General features: G+C 47.3%; 2 protein-coding genes across 2 annotated transcripts in view; one reads left to right on the top strand and one right to left on the bottom strand.

The window, feature by feature from the left end:
* Positions 1 to 8,273, top strand: part of Efhc1 (EF-hand domain containing 1) — a 39,499-nt gene extending 31,226 nt beyond the window's left edge. Inside the window, exons 10-11 of the mRNA XM_052745362.1 lie at positions 5,794 to 6,004; positions 8,037 to 8,273. Coding sequence (XP_052601322.1) covers positions 5,794 to 6,004; positions 8,037 to 8,108 — 283 coding nt within the window. The 3' untranslated portion in view covers positions 8,109 to 8,273. The remainder of the gene's footprint in view (positions 1 to 5,793; positions 6,005 to 8,036) is intronic.
* A 4,323-nt stretch (positions 8,274 to 12,596) lies between these two features.
* The window catches only part of Tram2 (translocation associated membrane protein 2), a 77,111-nt gene continuing 71,243 nt past the window's right edge, over positions 12,597 to 18,464 (bottom strand). Inside the window, exon 11 of the mRNA XM_052745361.1 lies at positions 12,597 to 17,785. Within this exon, the coding sequence (XP_052601321.1) occupies positions 17,712 to 17,785 (74 nt within the window). The 3' untranslated portion in view covers positions 12,597 to 17,711. The remainder of the gene's footprint in view (positions 17,786 to 18,464) is intronic.

The raw sequence follows: 18,464 nt of genomic DNA, 5'->3' as shown, positions 1-18,464 counted from the left end.
TTGCCTGCACCTATGTCTGTGCACCATGTATTTGCCTGGTACCCAGAGCCTGGAATAAGGCATGGGAGCCCCTACAAATGGAGTCATAGATGGTTGTGAGCCGTTACCTGGGGGCTGAACACTGAACCCGGGTTCTCTGAAAGAGCAGCCAGTGTCTTAACCACGGAGCCATATCTCCAGGCCTTTCTGCCTTTGCAATTTTGTGAACTCAGATTTAAGGATAAAAACATGCACGTGGCCCATAAGCCCACTTTATCACAGAATCTGTCTGTATGGCCAGCATGAACACACATCTGTATACAGACCACATCCTCCTTTCTTTAGCGGACTCTTTTGTGCCCTTCAACTTCAGGTGGATCCCCTTTCCTACTCAGTGAGTCTTCCTTCCTCCCTCCCTTGGTGTTTCCAGGTAGTCTCTGTTAGAATTCCTGGTCACTCCCCTAGCTGCATGAGTGCACATGCACAGTTCGGTAGCCAAGTTAGGGGCCTTATGTCTTACATCATCCGTGCACAGCGTGGTCACGCAATCTGCGCATGCGTGGCATAGCTCCGTAAGCCCACATGCGCATGTGCAGGGAAATCCTTAAAAAGACCGTCACGGACTCCACCCCCCCCCCCCACCCCCCCCCCCCCCCCACCCCCCCGTCCCCATGTTTCTTCACGGGCAAAACACATATGCAGGTAAGCCTTAAAAACAAAAGTCCTCGGGAGGCAGAGCCAGGCGGATCTCTGTGAGTTCGAGGCCAGCCTGGGCTACCAAGTGAGTTCCAGGAAAGGCGCAAAGCTACACAGAGAAACCCTGTCTCGAAAAACCAAAAAAAAAAAAAAACCAAAAAAACAAAAAACAAAAGTCAAATGTGAGATAAAGCAACCCAGTGGGCACTTCCCCAGTCCTCCCATCTTTACTTCAGAACGTCCACGTGATCATCCTCTTTCACCTTCTCCAAATGCAAGGCTTCTATTGTGCATCTGTGATCATTTTCTCCCTGACTTGAGAATCCAGACACTCTTCATGAATTGCTTTCTTGAAGGTCATTGATGGCTTTCAAACATAATCGTCTCACTTAATGCATTAGTTGAGCAGATATTTGCGCTTGTCCCCTGCATTAGACTTGACATTCATACTAGCTTAAGCAAATATGTGAGACAATCGGGGGCTGCGATCTAGAGCAGAGGCTGGCAAGCTTTTGTTTGCAGAGGCTCCGATGCTGAGTGATTCAGTCATAGCGTCTCTTGGGAATACTCAACCCCACCCTTCCAGCATGAAAGCAGCCACAGACAAAGGTAAACGAATAAAAGCAGGTGTGTTCCAATAGACCTTTCCAAATAAAGGGCAGTTGTCAGCTAGATTTGGCCCGTTCCACAGTTTCCTGACCCCTCCCCTCCCGGTTAGCTTGTTTTTTGGACAAACAGTATTAATTACTCTTTACCACCCTCTTTTGGAAACCTCTGCTTTGATCTGGGGAGTCAGAGTCTGGTGTCCCCGCTCTGAGAACCCGTCAGGTGCATCTTCGATTTACATTGTCCGGGTTGCTGTTTCTCAAGATCCTGCATCTGTCCTCCTGCTTGCCTCCTTGCCTAACTTAACAGAGTTAACTCCCTGTGATACGGTGTGAGTCGCTCTCTGTCCTTGACAGGACCCTTATATTTTAAACCACATCCAATAAGCTGTTGTGCTCTTTAGTTTGACCCTCCAGTGCCTCTTGCTTCTGATCTCTCATTTTCAGTATCCCTACCTCCCTTGACTTAATGCAGACTGTCAGTGAGGTTGCACTTGGTACCCACAACAGTAACAGCAGAAACAATCTCCCATTGGCTTATGCTTTTCATGTCCTACAATAGCTGGAGGCAGACAACACTTGTTCTCAGCTGGAGACAGGAGTTCAAAGCCAACCTGCACTGTATGAGATCCTGTGTCAAAAAAAACAAACAAATGAAAACAAAACAAAAACAACCAACCAACCAAACAAAACTATAATTCATTAAAATTTAAAAAGTCCTTCCCAGAATTTACCAGAAACCGACCAAGTTTTTTAATTTCATTGCCTAGGCCATGAAACACTTTGCCAAACCAACACTAGAAAAATCAAATATTGAGAAGAACTCTGCCCTTAAACACGTCTCTACTGAAATCCAAGCCAAAAAAGAAAGAAAAAAGAAAAAAACAAAACCAACCAACAGTTCATCAATTTAAATTCTTGTATGAAAAAAAATATAGCCGGGCGGTGGTGGCGCACGCCTTTAATCCCAGCACTCGGGAGGCAGAGCCAGGCGGATCTCTGTGAGTTCGAGGCCAGCCTGGACTACCAAGTGAGTTCCAGGAAAGGCGCAAAGCTACACAGAGAAACCCTGTCTCGAAAAACCAAAAAAAAAAAAAAAAAATAAATAAATAAATAAACAATATGTGAATTCAGTTGTAAAAGGGGGACACTTTAAAAAACTACAAAATAAACTGGTTTTAGGAAAATAATCATTCGAAAACATCTAAATGATATTCAGAAAAACTTAAGAAATTAATTTCGAAATAGAAACGAGGCCAAATATTTTAAAGTGTTATATAAAGCATCTATGAACAAAGGCAGCAAAAGCATTTGGGAGAAGCAGCCGGCCCTTAGGGAACACCTGCACCCACACAGGTATCCACGAGGGGCTTTGGAACACCCGCACCCCCACAGGTATCCAGGAGGGGCTTTGGAACACCCGCACCCACACAGGTATCCAGGAGGGGCTTGCGGCATACCTGTTACCATCCACCCACATTTCTTCCATGCTGCATGGGTGTTTTCTCTGCTGTTTGAAGGAAATGAGTGTCTGGATTCTTCTGGGAAGAGAGAGCTACTGTCTTTCCCCCAAATGATCTGATCTAAAATTATAACTTCAGTCATATATATTCAGATATGTGACAGGCAGGAGACCTTACCTCCTGAGAGCGTGTGGAGATGGAGGTTTGGGTACTTCCTGTCACTAAAATGGCCCCCTGCCTATATGAATCTGATGATCATATTATGCTTCTGTAATAAGTGATTCAAGGGACCCTTTCTATACTGGGGGAATTTTATGACCCTTATTGTTTTTACCTTGCTATAACAGTAATATCTGCTTAAAATTGAAGGGAGTAAACCTGGTTTGGTGGTACACACTTGTAATACCAGTGCTTGGAAGCTTTGCAGGGGAACGGGAGTTAAGGGCTAGCATGGGCTACACAGTGAGAGGTCTCAAAAACAAGAGAAAGGAAAACAAAACAGAGGTAATAAAACTTAGGTGACAAAAGCTGAAGTAAGCACAACCATTTGAAACAAAAAACTCATAAACCAGAGATGACTGCTTCTAATATTTTGTTGTTTAATATTCATATAAAATATAATACTTTTGAGGGCTATTTACTGGCTTTTGCAGTCTATCATTAACATTTCAGATATCTTAGAATGTTTTATGAAGCATCAACAGTTTAATGCTTTAAGTAAGCATTACATTCACATTTTCCATGTACTTCTACCCTCTGTTTCACAGGTGACTATGGCTTTCTGTCTGTCTGTCTGTCTGTCTCTGTCTCTGTCTCTGTCTCTCTCTGTCTCTCTCTCTCTCTCTCTCTCCAGGCTTCTTTGTGTAACAGTTCTGGCTCTATCCTGAAACCAGGCTGGCCTCAAACTCAGAGATCCACCTGCTTCTGCCTCCTGAGTGCTGGGATTAAAGGTGTGCACTCCCACCACCCAGCTAGACTATAACTTTCATTTTAAAAAAAAGATTTAGTTTTATTTTTGTGTATGTGTCCGTGAGAGGGTTTGCACATGTGAGTGCAGGGCCCAGAGAACAGAAGAGGGTGTTGGTTTCCCTTAGAGCTAGAGTTCTGAGCTGCTGGACTGACTTCAGGTCATCTTAAAAACAGGATGCATTTTTAACTGCTGAGTCATTTCTCCAGCTCCATGTTTTTGTTTTTAATTTATTTTTTAAATATTTTTTCATTAGTGTGTTTTACCTGTGTGTATATATGTGCATCACATGGGTGCCTGGTGCCCACAGAGGTCAGAAAAAGGCATCAGATCCCCTGGAACTGGAGTTGCATGTGGTTGTGAGCCACCGTGTGGGTGCTGGAAACAGAACCCAAGGCCTCTGCAGGAACAGCAAGTGCTTTTAACTGCTGAGTCCAGGCCCGCATTCTGTCTTTTCTTTCTAAAAGCAGCTTCCTTAAACAAAAAAGAAAATCCAAATATCTGTCTTTATACTTGTGTAAGTTTTACCAGAGCCAGCACTCTGTCCACACTCAGGGGCCTCAGATCTCACACTAACAACACATTTCCTTCCTGCAGCGCGGCAGTGGCTTTGTCGTTACTGCATCACATGATTAAAGTGTAAATTATTTGGCTCATTTCCTACTTTTGGACATTCAGGCTGACCAGTCTAGTGAACTGTCTTTTCATGCAGTCCAGGGTTCTTTCTCACGAGGTATTGTTTGAAATTCACTGCTAGGAGCTGGCTGTGGTAGTGCACACCTTTAATCCCAGCACTCAGGAGGCAGAGGCAGGCAATCTCAATGAACTGGAGGCCATTCTTGTCTACATAGTTTAGGCCAGCTAGAACTTCACAGTAAGACTATGTCTCAAAAAAAAAAAAAAAAAAAAAAAAAAAAAAAAGAGATCCTGGAAGATCACACTACTTTTCACCTGCCCAGACTGCACAGTGGCAGCTTCAGGTTAACATGGAACTAGGGTTGGGGAGACGGCTCAGCAGTAAAGAGTGCTTGCCATGCCGTCCTGGCGACGGGAGTTCTACTCCCGGCATCCATGCTACAAACTGGCATCCCGAAACCATCTAACTCTGGCTCTGAGGGACCAGACACCTTCTTCCGGATGTGTACACAACCACACACAAACGGACGGTTAAAAACCAAAGTGAACCAGGAGCCAAGCTACACTGTTTCTGAATGTAACACACAAGAAGAGCAGAGAAGCCATGGTGGAGTCATGGAGGGAGGGCCTCAGTGAGAGGGAACGAGGATCCACAACTTGTTGGAAATGGGGGGAGACACGAGTTCTGATCCAGCTTCTGATGTGGTATCGGGACTAGGTCCCAGCATCTTCAAGTCCATTTTCTCATCACTGAAAAATGTTAAGTGTAAGCACTCAGGAGGGTATTTTGTTCTGAAAGGATTTAGGAGATGAGGGAGTCTTTGTTGGAGCTAACATTCTTTAGTTTTATAACTAGCTTCGTTCTCAGAGGAAGTACAGATTGAGCTTCTTCTTACTGTGTCCTGTTGGGAAGGGATAGCCATCCCTCTTTCCAGTGCTCTGTTACCAATCTCTCTGTGGTTTCAGTAACGCAAGGCCTGCACTGCTGCCCATACTCAAGAGCGGTCTTCAAACGCCCACAGATGGCCTTTCACAAAACTCACTGAGAACTGAAGGAGGAATGTTAAAACTCTGATTTCTGTCTGCATAGTGATGTGCATAACTTCTAGGCACTCAGGCACTTGGGTCTGGATGAGGTAATGTTAGTCTGCAACAGTAGAGGCCAACGTGATTCCCACAAATAGCAAATTGGAAAAGGCAGTACGTGAGAGCTGGCTCTTTGTGGTGGAGTGATTTAACTGATGGAAAAAAGGGACATAGTTCAAACACTGTCCCACATGAGACCTTCTGATGAGGAGGTTAGCTGTGTGTCAAAACTGGTTGGCTTATTATTATTATTATTATTATTGATGCTTCCCAGATTTCACGAAATAAGAGCTTTGCTCACTGAGGTAAGATTAGTCAAGAATGAATATATTTATATCCGATCATGTCCTTCTCTTTACAGCATGCAAGCTACAGAGGAACCCAAGGCACAGGACCTGGATACCCTGATAGACACAATCCAGATGCACCTGAAAGACCATTCCTGCAAAGATAACATCCGTGAAACATTTCAAATATATGACAAGGAGGAGTCAGGACTTGTGGACAAAGAGGTGTTCTTTAAAGTCTGTGACACTCTTAATATCCCTGTCGATGACTCCTTGATTAAGGAGGTCAGTATGAACGGTGGTTTGGGTTGACTGCACAGACAAAACACTGGTCATTCCTTCCTAAGGAGTTACAAGAATCAGATTTCCCGTTCTGTCCTGAGGACAGGATTTTCCACACCAAAGCATCAACTTCCTTTTCAAATTGTTGCTGCAGGATGTCTCTTAAGAGGGGGCTGGGAACAGATAGTAGAGAAGTTGCTAGACTAGCATGTTAGAGATGGAGGGTAGCATAGGTGATCGTGAGGCACCAGCTGCCAAGAAGGAACCCGAAGATAAGTTAATAAACAGGATGTTTGCGGGCTCTGAGAGACTTCAAGGTCAGCCTGTCAGGATTAGCATGGAAGCTGGTATGACCACTGCCCAAGGCAGCAGTGTCTGTAGGGTAACAAGTTTCGCTGAAGATGGGGAGAAGGAATGGAAGTGTTCCTCCTGGAACTTTTATGATTGTTAAATAAGGGTGTCATTTCTTTTATTCGCTACAAATCCTGATGGCCAGGACCCTGCTGGAAGTCAGAACAAAATTCACCCCACCCTGGCCAGGACTCTAGCTTAATATCAAGACACGCTCATTGATTAACAACATGGAGGCTTTATTGACCTTCCCGAAGATTTTCAAGCAAGAGGGAATGTTTGGAAATTAAGTTTCATTTAGGAAATGGTTTTGTTGAAGTAACTAGGTTAAGTAACTAGGATGGAGGGTCTTGTTTGGTCTTTTTGAAGACAGAATGTTGACAATGAGTATGAGAGGAGGGTACCTGTTCGTGTGGGCTAAATACCTATTTAGCTCTAGAAGTCTTTGATTGACAGCATGGCTAATTCAGTTTTTATTTTCAAGTCATTCATACTGTGTGACACGGGAGCGAACATGAGAAAGGAACTGCAGCCATTGGGAAGTGGCATGTAGGGGCTGGGCAAGGCAGATGTTGTACAGACAACCGCAGCCAATCACTGTTACCATCACTGTTGAGTTCCGGGGACATTGAAAGCATGGCTAGACCTAGATCTTCTATTAGGCTGCCACAGCAGGTGTTGTTAGAGTTTTTCTGCCTGGCCCACAGTCAGGGCAAATCTCTCTCACCCGCCAGTCCCAAGCCGCTCAAACCCGATAAGTAAACACAGAGACTTATTTTGGTTACAAACTGTATGGCCGTGGCAGGCTTCTTGCTAACTGTTCTTACAGCTTAAATTAATCCATTTCTATTAATCTATACCTTGCCACGTGGCTTGTGGCTTACCGGTACTTTACATCTTCCTTATCCTGATGGCAGCTGGCAGTGTCTCTCCCACCCAGCTTCCTGTTCTCTCAATTCTCCTCTCTGTTAGTCCCGCCTATACTTCCTGCCTGGCCACTGCCAATCAGTGATTTATTCATTGACCAATCAGCAACACATTTGACATACAGACCATCCCACAACAGCAGGAGCCTGTAGTTTTGGGGGTGTTTGGTTCTTGGGAGGGGGCAAAATATTTATATTTGAATATAGCAATAAAAGTATTTTGGCCAGGCAGTGGTGGCTCATGCCTTTAATCCCAACACTCGGAGGCAGAGCCAGGCAGATCTCTGTGAGTTCCATGCCAGCCTGGTCTACAGAGTGAGATCCAGGACAGGCACCATACACAGGAAAACCCTGTCTCGAAAAACAGCAACAAAAAAAGTATTTTGAAGCTGGGTCTGCTGGTACATGCTTGTATCCTCAAAGTTTGGGATGCAGAGGCAATAAGATCATGAGTTCAAGGCCAATGGAGGCTACAAAGTGATATACTGCCTCAAAAGATAAAGAAAAAAGGAAAGTGTTGTGATAATCACAACGCCCATATAAACATGGATATTACTGCTGTGGTTTCACTATGTATAGTATGGGGCTTAATGTCTGACCTACTTTCCAGGATCACAGGATTACTTTAGAGTCAACTGAGGATATAAAGGCTGAACTCTGTTTGGGTTGGCAAAACCTGGGGCTCCTTATGCGGAAGGGCGCTTGGCACTTAAGCCGAAGGGAGCTCTGTCTCACCTGTCCTGTTTGTTCCCTTGCAGTTAATCAGGATGTGTACCCACGGAGAAGGCAAGATTAACTACTATAACTTTATTCGAGCTTTCTCGAACTGAGCTGAACTAGAGAGTGCGATATGAATTGTTGGCACTGAACTGACATGGAGAAATCTACTTTGTATTTACCGTGCGGGCATTTGCATCACTTCTGAACTTGTATTTCTTTTTTGGCTCTTCTATTTCACTATTACTAAAGTCTAAAGTAAATTGATTTTCAAAGAATGGAAGACTGGGGCCTTATTGGGAGTGGCAGAGGTACCGTGATAGTTTTAACTTATGGGGCCCAGGGAGTTCCAGAATTCGTCAAACAATACCCTCAATATGTCTGTAACGGTGCTTGGGATGAGGTTAACAGTTGGATTGGTAGACAAGGAAAACACATCTTAAAGTAAGGAGACCCCCAGCAGCAATTTGAAAACCTGACTAGAAACACAAACTGACCCACCCCTGAGTAAGAGAATCCCCCTGCCTGGCTGCCTTTCCACGGCCACACAGCCTTCTCTGGCCCTCAGTGGAAACTTCCCGTGTCCTGAGCATGCAGCCAGTAGACTGGAGCTGGACCCTCAGCTATGATCAGCTGGCAGGCTCAGCCCACACAAGCACACACACTCACTCATACTACCCACAGCACACACAATTTGTTTTCTGATTCTTTGGAAAAGGTGAATACAGATGTAGAAGGAGGAAGCACGGAAGGAATGACAGACTTCTCTGGAAGTATTTGGGATGCTGAAAATAAAGTTCTCAGTGGCACTGTTGCTGGAGCCAAGGGCCTCTCTACCCACCTATCCACTTCCCTCAGTATTGTAGGGAGATATACTACATGCTTTCCAGGGTGTAATTCTAAGCCCATTAGTAGAACAAAAACTGGGAGCCTGAGGTCTGGTTCACTGGTAGAGTTCTTTTATAGTATCTGCAAGACCCAATGCCATCAAAAATAAAGTTTTAAAAAATGGAATATAAAATAGTATGGTGTACATAGAATGATGCCTATTTTCATAAGATCTGTGTATTTACTGGGATATAATGTAAATATCTTTAGAAAAGAATTCCTTTTAGAAAGCTTCACCTGGGAGCCTTTGGTACAGTGAGTGCTAGACCAGTCTAGTCCTTCCTCTGGCTGCTGTATCCCATTACTCACCTTGGGAATATGTAAGATGAGCTAAAGAATAGGACCAGGAAGCTCGAGAAGCAATGTATTGTTTCATTGGTTAGTAATATCATTTGCAGCCAGGCCTGGCTAAGTGGCATGTGCCAAAGACTGGCTTATTCTCACTCACAGGGCTCTGTTCTTGAGGGAGCGCTTAGGTCATTTTCCAAAGAAATCCTGTGCATGGTCCCAGTCCCCAGCTGCTCAACTCTAAAGGCATACTCCTTAGGCACCTTTGCTTCCTCAGAAGGGTCTACAGGGAGGGGGCCCCTCTAGGGTAGGGTAATTAGGGAGGTCAATTCCTTTCCTTTAGACATACTTTACGAATCAGCCACCCCAAATATGCTTTCTAGAGTCCAGAGGACTGAGGCAGGGAGATTGCTCTGTGGGTAAAAGTGGTAGCTGTGAAATCCTGATGGCCTGAGTTCAAATTCCAGAACCCAAGTACAACCCGCTTCAGTCCCACGCATCCATAATCCTAGCATTTCTTCAGTGGTATGAGAGGCAGAGACGGGAGTGTCCCATCCCCAGGAAGCTCATAGGTGAGCTATCCCAGAGTGCCCAATGCAATGGCAATTGAGAGACTCTACCTCAACATAGAAGACAGGGACTGACGTGACCACAACTGTCCTCTGCTTTCCATATGCACATCATAGCATGCCCCACACACTCAAATATATACACATGCACTAGAGATTTTCTAAACCTTTAAACTTGGGCAAGTTGAGCGACAGTACCCACAGCATTCTGAAAGCCCTCTGAGAAATCCATACTTTCTAGTCTCTACTCAGCCATCCCAGTCTTCTATTGAAGAGGAAAGCCCACAGAAGCTATGGCCTGTTCCCTGGCAATCTCTCACAGATTTGCACAGTTAGTAGCATGTGGAAACGCTTCCTAACCTTTTTCCATTGGCTTTGGGCTTTTGCTGAACTAGAGGCGTTCTCTTTTAGATCTTCCTCTCCTTCTGTCTTAGTGTTCTATGCCGTGAAGAGACACCCCGATCACAGCAACTCTCACAAAGGAAAGCATTTAACTGGGGCTGGCTTACGGCTTCAGAGGTTTAGTCCAGCGTCATCACGGTGGGGAGCATGGCGGCACACAGGCAGACCTGGTTGGGAGAAGGTGCTGGGAATTCTACCTCTGGATCCACCGGCAACAGAAAAAGAGAAGAGTGAACCTCTGGGCTTGACTTGGGCCCAGTGACACACCTCCTCCAACAAGGCCACACCTCCTGATCCCTTTCAAGTAGCACCACTCCCTAATGACCAAGCATTCAAGTGTATGAGCCCATGGGGAGTCATTCCCAGTCCAACCACCACATCGTCCAATCTCAGTTCCGACCACTTATTGTCTTTCCCACTAGCTAGCATCCAGACAGCTCTTTCTATTGCTCATTGTAGTGTCACAGAGAAAGTGGTCTTATGTAAGCCTGACACACTCATATTCCATAAGCTTGTTTCCTGTGCCTCATCCTACATCTTCCAAACTGCCCCAAGATTGGGGAGATCTGATAACAACTATCCTGACAAGGTCTGAGAGGTATTTCATAGACGACCAGGGCTGAAGGGAATGTCTGTGGAAGCATCCTACTCACTGTTGGACTACAAAATCCGAGCAGATCACTTCTGCCTGAGCCCATGAATGGGAGCAGAACCACGAGATGACACTAAGTACTGTAAGCTACTGTCACAACTGGCATGCATCTGGAGGCCTGGGCTCAGGTGATGGATGCGCAACACTAAGAGATGACCACTCCTTCAAATAAGCCACAGCACTACCAGTTACCACCTGCAGAGGCAGCACACTGGTAGCCACAGTCATTGGATTTAAATGAATAAGGATAGGTTAATAAGGATAGGTCATTGCTTCAGCACAGAAAAAAAAAAAAGCTGCCTTGTGGGTGAGATTGGCTTGGTGGTAAGTCACTGTTCAGTCCAGGTTCCATACCTCAAATACACCACTAGGGGGCCTTGAGCATACGGTCATGATTAAGGGGATTCACTTCATGGCTACAAAGTTCCAGTACATTCAGGACAAACAGGTAAAGATGATTTCTCTAAATACTGTCTCCAAGGGCTCTTGGGTATGTGACTTTTTTTTTTTTTTTAATTTTTTTTTTTATTTTTTTTTGGTTTTTTTTCGAGACAGGGTTTCTCTGTGTAGCTTTGCGCCTTTCCTGGAACTCGCTTTGGAGACCAGGCTGGCCTCGAACTCACAGAGATCCGCCTGCCTCTGCCTCCCGAGTGCTGGGATTAAAGGCGTGCGCCACCACTGCCCGGCTGGGTATGTGACTTTTTAATATCCTGTTGGCACATAAGTATAAGCATGTTTATTAAGGTCAATTTAGCCAGGTGTGCAGGCCTGCCATCCCAGCTCTTGGGCAGGAGGACTGCTTACGTCCAAGGCCAGTCTAGACGGTCAACGCGGTTGAGGTAAGCCGAGACTATATCGCAAGACAAGGTCTCAAAAAAAAAAAAAAAAAAAAAAAAAAAAAAAACCAAAAACAAAGCCAACAATTTAAAAGTGGGCACGGTGGCACACACCTGGGATCCAAGCTCTTGGGTGGCAGAGGCTGGATTGCCATGAGTTTGAGCCAGCCTGGGCTAGGACACTGGCAACAGACCACCAGCCAGAGCTATGTAGAGACACCCTCTCTCAAAAACAAATTACATATCGTTTTATTTGTACCATGAACGTAACACTGTTGCCAGCCACCTTATCCTGAGAAACAAAACCTGCAGGACGCAGAAGAGAAACGGGCTAAGCTAACTCAGTTCACTGCGGGATAACACCCAGCATGCCATGCAGAGCAGGACGGGAACCACCTGCACCAAAGCTGGCTGCCGTCAGCACGGCCCACTCTCACCTCAAGTAAGTCCCTGGGTGACGTTGACCCCTGTGGGTTTCCCTTGGCTAACCACCACCTGCAATTGCACTCACCTCCTGAGCACTCCCCATGGATGGTTCTGGAAAATGCAGCTGCATGCAATAGCAGGCTATTTACATGATGACGCCAGGCCCCCTGTTGCCACCATTCTTACTAAATTGGGACATTGCATTCATGCATCCCCTCCAAGCTGCATGACTTCACAGGACAGCAGTCCAAGTCGGGAGGCCTTCCTTGGGTGGATGGGTAGCGGGGGGGGGCGGGGGGGGGCATCCAGCTTACAAAACTTGCTAGGAAATTCCCTTTTCCAACTCATTGTTATAGATGAAATAAAAATGATGCATACTAAGCCAACTACTAGATAGTGAAAAATTTTAGACACAAAAGCTAAAGTTGACACGGACTCTTTTTTTTTTTTTCAAAGTGGAAACAAATGGAAGAATCAGGACTAAAAAATATTAGCATGTAAAAACACATCAGTGAGTTCTATCAGAAACCGTTACCACCAATAATTCTATGCCCTTTATTCAGGTATTTCAGAAAATATTTGATCATTTGTTTCAAAATGTACATTTAAAAAAAAATCCATACAAAACTGTAGCTTGTTTCCAAAACCAGACAGAAACATAGGGAAAGGGACTTTGAAAAAATGTCACCAAAAATAAAGACATCCCTCCCCCCCAACCCTTTTACATGAAAGCATCAATACGAAGGTACACGTTTTCCTTGAGTTCCTTGTTGAATTTGGTCCATGACACGAAACAGGCTAATGTAGAAAAACAGTCAATGTGTCCACAGCTGCATTGTGAGTTGCGCAGGGCACCAGCTCCTCAGCTCATTCTTCAGGTGCGTGTGAAACAGAGTAACTGAAAAGTGAGGTTTCATCACGCGCACGAATCTGTACCCAGAAGAACGACAGCACTCACCGCCACAGCCACAGCCAGGTCCTGTGCGGGGACAGGGCTCACCACTGCGGCTGATTCTTGGAAAAAAATCTCTACCCTCCCCACAGGTACAAGAAACTCTGGAATGCCTTCAGCGGTGACAGTGATGCCGGCAACACCAGAGCAGACCTTATTCCCAGACATTGAAAATGTCCCAGTCTGAGGATTTTTTTTTTCAACTTTTTTTTTTTAAACAATAAAAGAATTTCTAAGACGATACTACACATTCTACAGGGTTGCCACAGAAACCCACCCAGGATCGTGAGACTGACAGCAATATAAGGGAAGGGACTGACAGGTGTAAGGGATGATGACTACCCCTCCCATGGGTCCCCTCTCTCCCACTACGCAGGATACAGTAAGGGACAAAGGCCTGTGGGAAAGACCACTGGCTGGGAGGGTTATTGCACAACCCGGAGGAGGAAGAAAAGGAGGAGGAGCAGGAGCAGGAACAGGCAGGCATGCAAGGGTCAGGGAGGGTGTTGGTGCTAGGAACACAAGGTAACCCTGACAGGAACCCAGGAGCTTTGCAGCTACCAGACCAAAGGAAGCCAAGCAGGTTACCGATGAGCTATGACTTGGAACCAGGAGTACAAGTGAACGCGTTCCTCATACAAACTTTGGGCTACATGGAAGCAAAACAGGCAGGAAGAGGATGCTTTTTCTAACCTGGGGTGGTGGCGAGGAGACTGGAAGAGCAGGGCTTGCCACAGAGGGCCAGAGGTACAAAGAGGTGACCTTCTTCCCAACCCCCAAGCTTCCCTTATTAGATAGGAGGCATGGGTGCCTGCTGCTGGGCCACCTCACAGGCTTCCTTAGCCACCCAGCCAAGCCCAAAGGCAACAGACAAAGAGGAGAACACACGAGAGATCTAAGCATGAGGGAGAAGAGGGTCAGAACGAGTGAGGCAAAACTGTCAAACCACGTCCCTTTAACCTGGAGCTGTGCTGAGGTATGGTGTCATTGGCTGCATGTGCCGGTCAGCCCTAGAGCCCTGGCAGTTGGGAGCTGGCCATACAGTACCAGTCAAGGCCACAAGGCAATATAAGGCACTTTTTACACAAGAGAACAAGGACCTGCGGAGGACAAGGAGAGCAAGTTTGCAGAGTCTGCTCGGGATGACTTTCCTTCTCATCTTTGGGGCTTCGAAAGGGTGCAGGATGGAATTAACCCTTGCACAAGGAGCAGGGTGAAGGGTGAGAAGTCGGCGACAGCATCCTCCCAATGCTAACCGCAGGCTGGAGAGGGATCCTACAGATGTCTCCAAAAGTCTGACATTGATACTATTCCTCTTTTGAAGAAAGAACCTGCAAGCTCGGGAGGCTGTGGGAGGGGGAGGACCACCTCACTGTCCTGACCCCCAGGCCTTACTCAAGTCCATTCCACAGCCGTGAAGAACAGAGGCCAGAGATCAAGAATGCAAATGTGTCTGCTGGAGACACGGAGGCCCTTAAGCAGAGAAAGTTAGCTATGCCTAGACCCTCTGCTTCCTCCCACGGCAGACTTCTGCAGACCCCACTGGGAAAGCTCAAGCCCATTAAAAACAAATACACACAAAGGCCTTCCCTAGCTGAAAGAGTCAGTGGGTTTCTTTAAGGATGCATGGAATCTAAGTGAGCATTGCAGACTTTTTGGAGAATGTACTCTTTCTGCTCCCAGTTTTTTTTTTTTTTTTTTTAATCACTTAGGAAAAAATGCCAATGGGGACTAGGAAGGAGGTATCCACCTTCATGGGCTCTTATGGTCCCAGGTACTCCAAAAAAGCATTGTGTCAGGAACATCTAAATTTAAGTGATTTAAGTTCACCCTTAGACAGATCACATGGCACTGTCCACAACTGTTTAGGCACACAGGGTTAGGGTCGACTAGAATGGCAGAAAGTCTCCCTTCCTGGCTTTGGTCCGCTTCTCTTTTCCCCAGGATCACTGGGCTGTAGGAGGAGCACACAGAGCTTACTCATAGTGTTGGCGCCCAAGCCTGGACAACTTGTAAATAACCGTCCCATCACCAAACCTCTGCGCAGGGCAACGGGCAGCAGGGAACTCTCCATCTACCACTCCTGCCACAGATGCCTGCTGGCGTCCCAGGGATGCTGAGAGACAGGCAGTGGCTGCTGAGGTAGAGATTGTCATCTTCTGGGTCTTGGTGGATGCTGCTAAGCATCTTCAACTTGGAGGAGCACGGCAGGGCCTTCACTAGGGTTGTGGCACTTTGGGGACAGGAGAGACTTCGAACAAGCTAGCCTGCATGCTCACAGGATGATGTGGAACTGAGTCACTGTAATTCTGGCAGCAGGGTGTGTGCCAAGTTACCAAAGTCTTGGCTTTCCTACAACATCAATGCCAGAGAGGCTGGGGGGATGAGAAAGTAGCCTCTGGTTCTCCTAAGCCCCCAAACACCCCTGGAGTCGAGGCTGATGAGGTAATTGCCCTCGGTCTCAGGCCCTTTCTCTGGAAATGAACACTGTCCAAACTCCTAACCACTGACAAAACCCTTATGTTCTAGAAGAGACTACATCCATCCCAGCCATTGGACTCCTGGTAATACATCCAACAGACTAGCAACACAGGAAGCTTGCAAGACATTTAAGGAATGAAGCCACATCATGTCAGGCTTCCAAGTGTCCCAGGAAAGAACGACAAAAACCCACACACAGGGACGGGGCTGCTGTATCCAAGACATCAGCTGCTCTTTTGTACCTCTGTTTCTCCAAGACCACCACATATCACACGCTCGCCACAAATATCAACAGCTCAGCCTGGGGACAAAGTTCTTGCCGAGAGCTGGCAAGGGCCTGCCAGTGACATAGCTTGGGGAGGGTCCAGGGGGACAGCGAGACTAATAGGATGAGGTGAATTTGGGGACCACTGGCTGAACCTCCACCCAGCTCTGGGCAGTGTCAGAAGCATGAGCTCAGTTACAATCACCACCAGGACAGATGGGCTGCACTGGCTAAAAAGGGCCAGATTAACTCTGTGGGAGTTGCCCAGGGAAGAGCCAGGGCAGAAGAGGCAGAGAATGGAGAAAGATACTTTCAAAATTCTGTCTGGCTTCCCAAGCACATGCAGAAGCAGCCAAGGGGATCTCATCCCTATTCTGTACCCTTATCCTGGACATAGAGGGAGGGGAGAAATGCCACAGTGATGTTTGGAACCAAATTCCTCAAATACTGGTAAGTTAGACCTTACATACATTGTTAGTGACTCGGAGAGGGAAGCTGCCTTGATGAAGGACCCATCTCCCCATTTATGGGTACAAATTCAAGCTCTGGTCTCCACTATGATGTCAGAAGAAGACCAGCGTAATCAGGTTAACATTAACATTCCTCTGTCACCAAGAACGGCTCCCCTACACCAGCGTGGAGTTCAGGGGCCCTTTGAAGCCCGCCGCCCTTCTGGAAGTCCTCACAAGGTACCACAAGGACCTGGTGACCACATCTTCAGGTAGAAGAGAGGAGAAAGAACACTGAAGGGAACGGAGCCACGGACTCCTGTGGACGTGGCTGTGTCTGCTCACACAGCCGGAAGAGTGACCCTGAGGCATCCCGTTATCAGGCATCAGCAAACGACATGATTTTAAAGAACACTCAGGTGAGGCCAGAGGAAGGGTGGCCAGGTGACCACACGGGGCCAGAGGCTTCACAGTTCCACAGCTAGAGAGATGACGGTCTAGGTTGTGTGTCTGGCCCCCGATGGGGGAAGGTTGCTTCTGGACTTGGGAACAGCATGTTTTGGGCAGGTTTGTAACTGCTGTTTGGTTTGGTTTTAGACGCTGGTGGATGGGTTAAGGAAGTATGTCAGCTGGTATGCTGGAGACAGTTCCAGATGGACGCTTCTGTCTCTCTCGTCCAGCCACCTTTCCAGAAGAGGCAAGCCGCTCAACACGCTTTGCTCTTGCGACGGAAGTGGGAGGGCACGTCCTTCTTAGTACGTCTCCCCCACCCCCGCCCCCCAGAGTGAAGGCAGGCTGGTTTCCAACTCAAACGCAGCGCGCTGGAAGCTCTTTGGAGTCCTGGGACTCAACAGTTAATTAACACTGTCTTTCTGGATTAAGTCACTGCGTCCCAAAGCAAACCACTTCGGGACGGGACGTGTAGAACCAGAGTCCTACATCTTGTCAGTCAGTCAGCACCAAGAATATTGTGGTCCAAGAGGGAGGGCCTTTCCTCCTCCGGCCCATCCACACAAAGGCCACCGAGGATCTGCCATCAGCTCTAGGGGAAGCTCCTTGGCAAGAGGCTTCCGGATGGACAGGTCCTGGGACTGATGGACAGGACTGCAATCTTAGCTCCCTCCCTCTCGGTGTAAAATATCCGAGAAATTGCACATGAAAGTCAGGAAGTGAGGAGAAAAAGAAGTAGCCATGAAGGAAGAGAAAGAGGCGAGCGAGACAGACGGCTAGGAAAATCTAGGCCTCTGAGAAGACCCAATACAGGACAGAGGTGAGGCCACGAGGTGGCCCGAGGGAGCGAGAGAGGAAGGTTTTTGGTTTTATTGAAAATGGTTTACGGAAGAAGAGAAAGCCAAGAAGGTAGAGAGTGACTCCCCCTTTGATGCCAAGGTTCCTGCTGATGGAGATGGAGCTGGGCTAGGAGGATGGAGAGGCTGAGCTGGGGGCCAGGGTTTCTTGCCTCCCTGCTGGGCCCTCACCCAGTGGATCCTGTTCTCAGCACTTTGGCCTTAGGGAGACTTGAGTTTCTTAGTCCGTGGGGAGGTTCCGTTCTCGGCTTTCACCACGCCATTTTCATGGTAACCTGGGAATGGAGAGAGACACACGTGAGGTGACTGCTGAGACTGAGGTAGGAAAATGGAGGCGTGGAGGGTGGGGAAGTCTGGTGGTTGGGGAGATGGCCGTGTGGCGTGCAGACCATCCAGGGAGGGACCAGGCTGGGGCCAATGGAAGCCAGCAGACAGTTCAGGGCGGGTTGCCACCTGTCCTAGTGCCTTTGATGAGTGACTTTGCGTCAGGTGCTTAGTCTTGGACTATCTTTTAGTGGAGGGCATCTGGGGTGACACACAGAAACGGAGGAACAGGCAGCAGCCTACACTAACGTCTGAGCAATACTGGCTGCCACCTCTTAGCTCCTCCAGTGTCCCCAGTCTCTCAGTCCCGCAGAGGACCCATAGGTCTCAGCAACCGGGATGGTGATGGGGAGGAGAGATGGAGAGCAAGATGCTTCAGGGACGCAGCCTGACACCCCTTTTGTAGAACTGTGCGATCTTTTACTGAGAAAAGTATCTCCACAAACTCAGGCTGAGTTTCAGCCACACAGAAACCCCTCCTCCTAACCCCCGCCCGACCCTCAGGCCTCCTCACACCCAGCTGCACACAAACACACACACACATGCTCTTGCCAGGCAGGCAGGGGCCTGGAAAAATGCAGGTGAGTCAGAAAGCAGGCATGCAGACAGGCCCCCGGGCTGGGCAGTAGA

Source organism: Peromyscus californicus, unplaced genomic scaffold (genome assembly GCF_007827085.1).
Source record: "Peromyscus californicus insignis strain IS unplaced genomic scaffold, ASM782708v3 Scaffold_19__1_contigs__length_69161282, whole genome shotgun sequence".
Lineage (NCBI taxonomy): Eukaryota > Metazoa > Chordata > Mammalia > Rodentia > Cricetidae > Peromyscus > Peromyscus californicus.
This window is presented reverse-complemented; position numbering and strand designations above follow the sequence as displayed.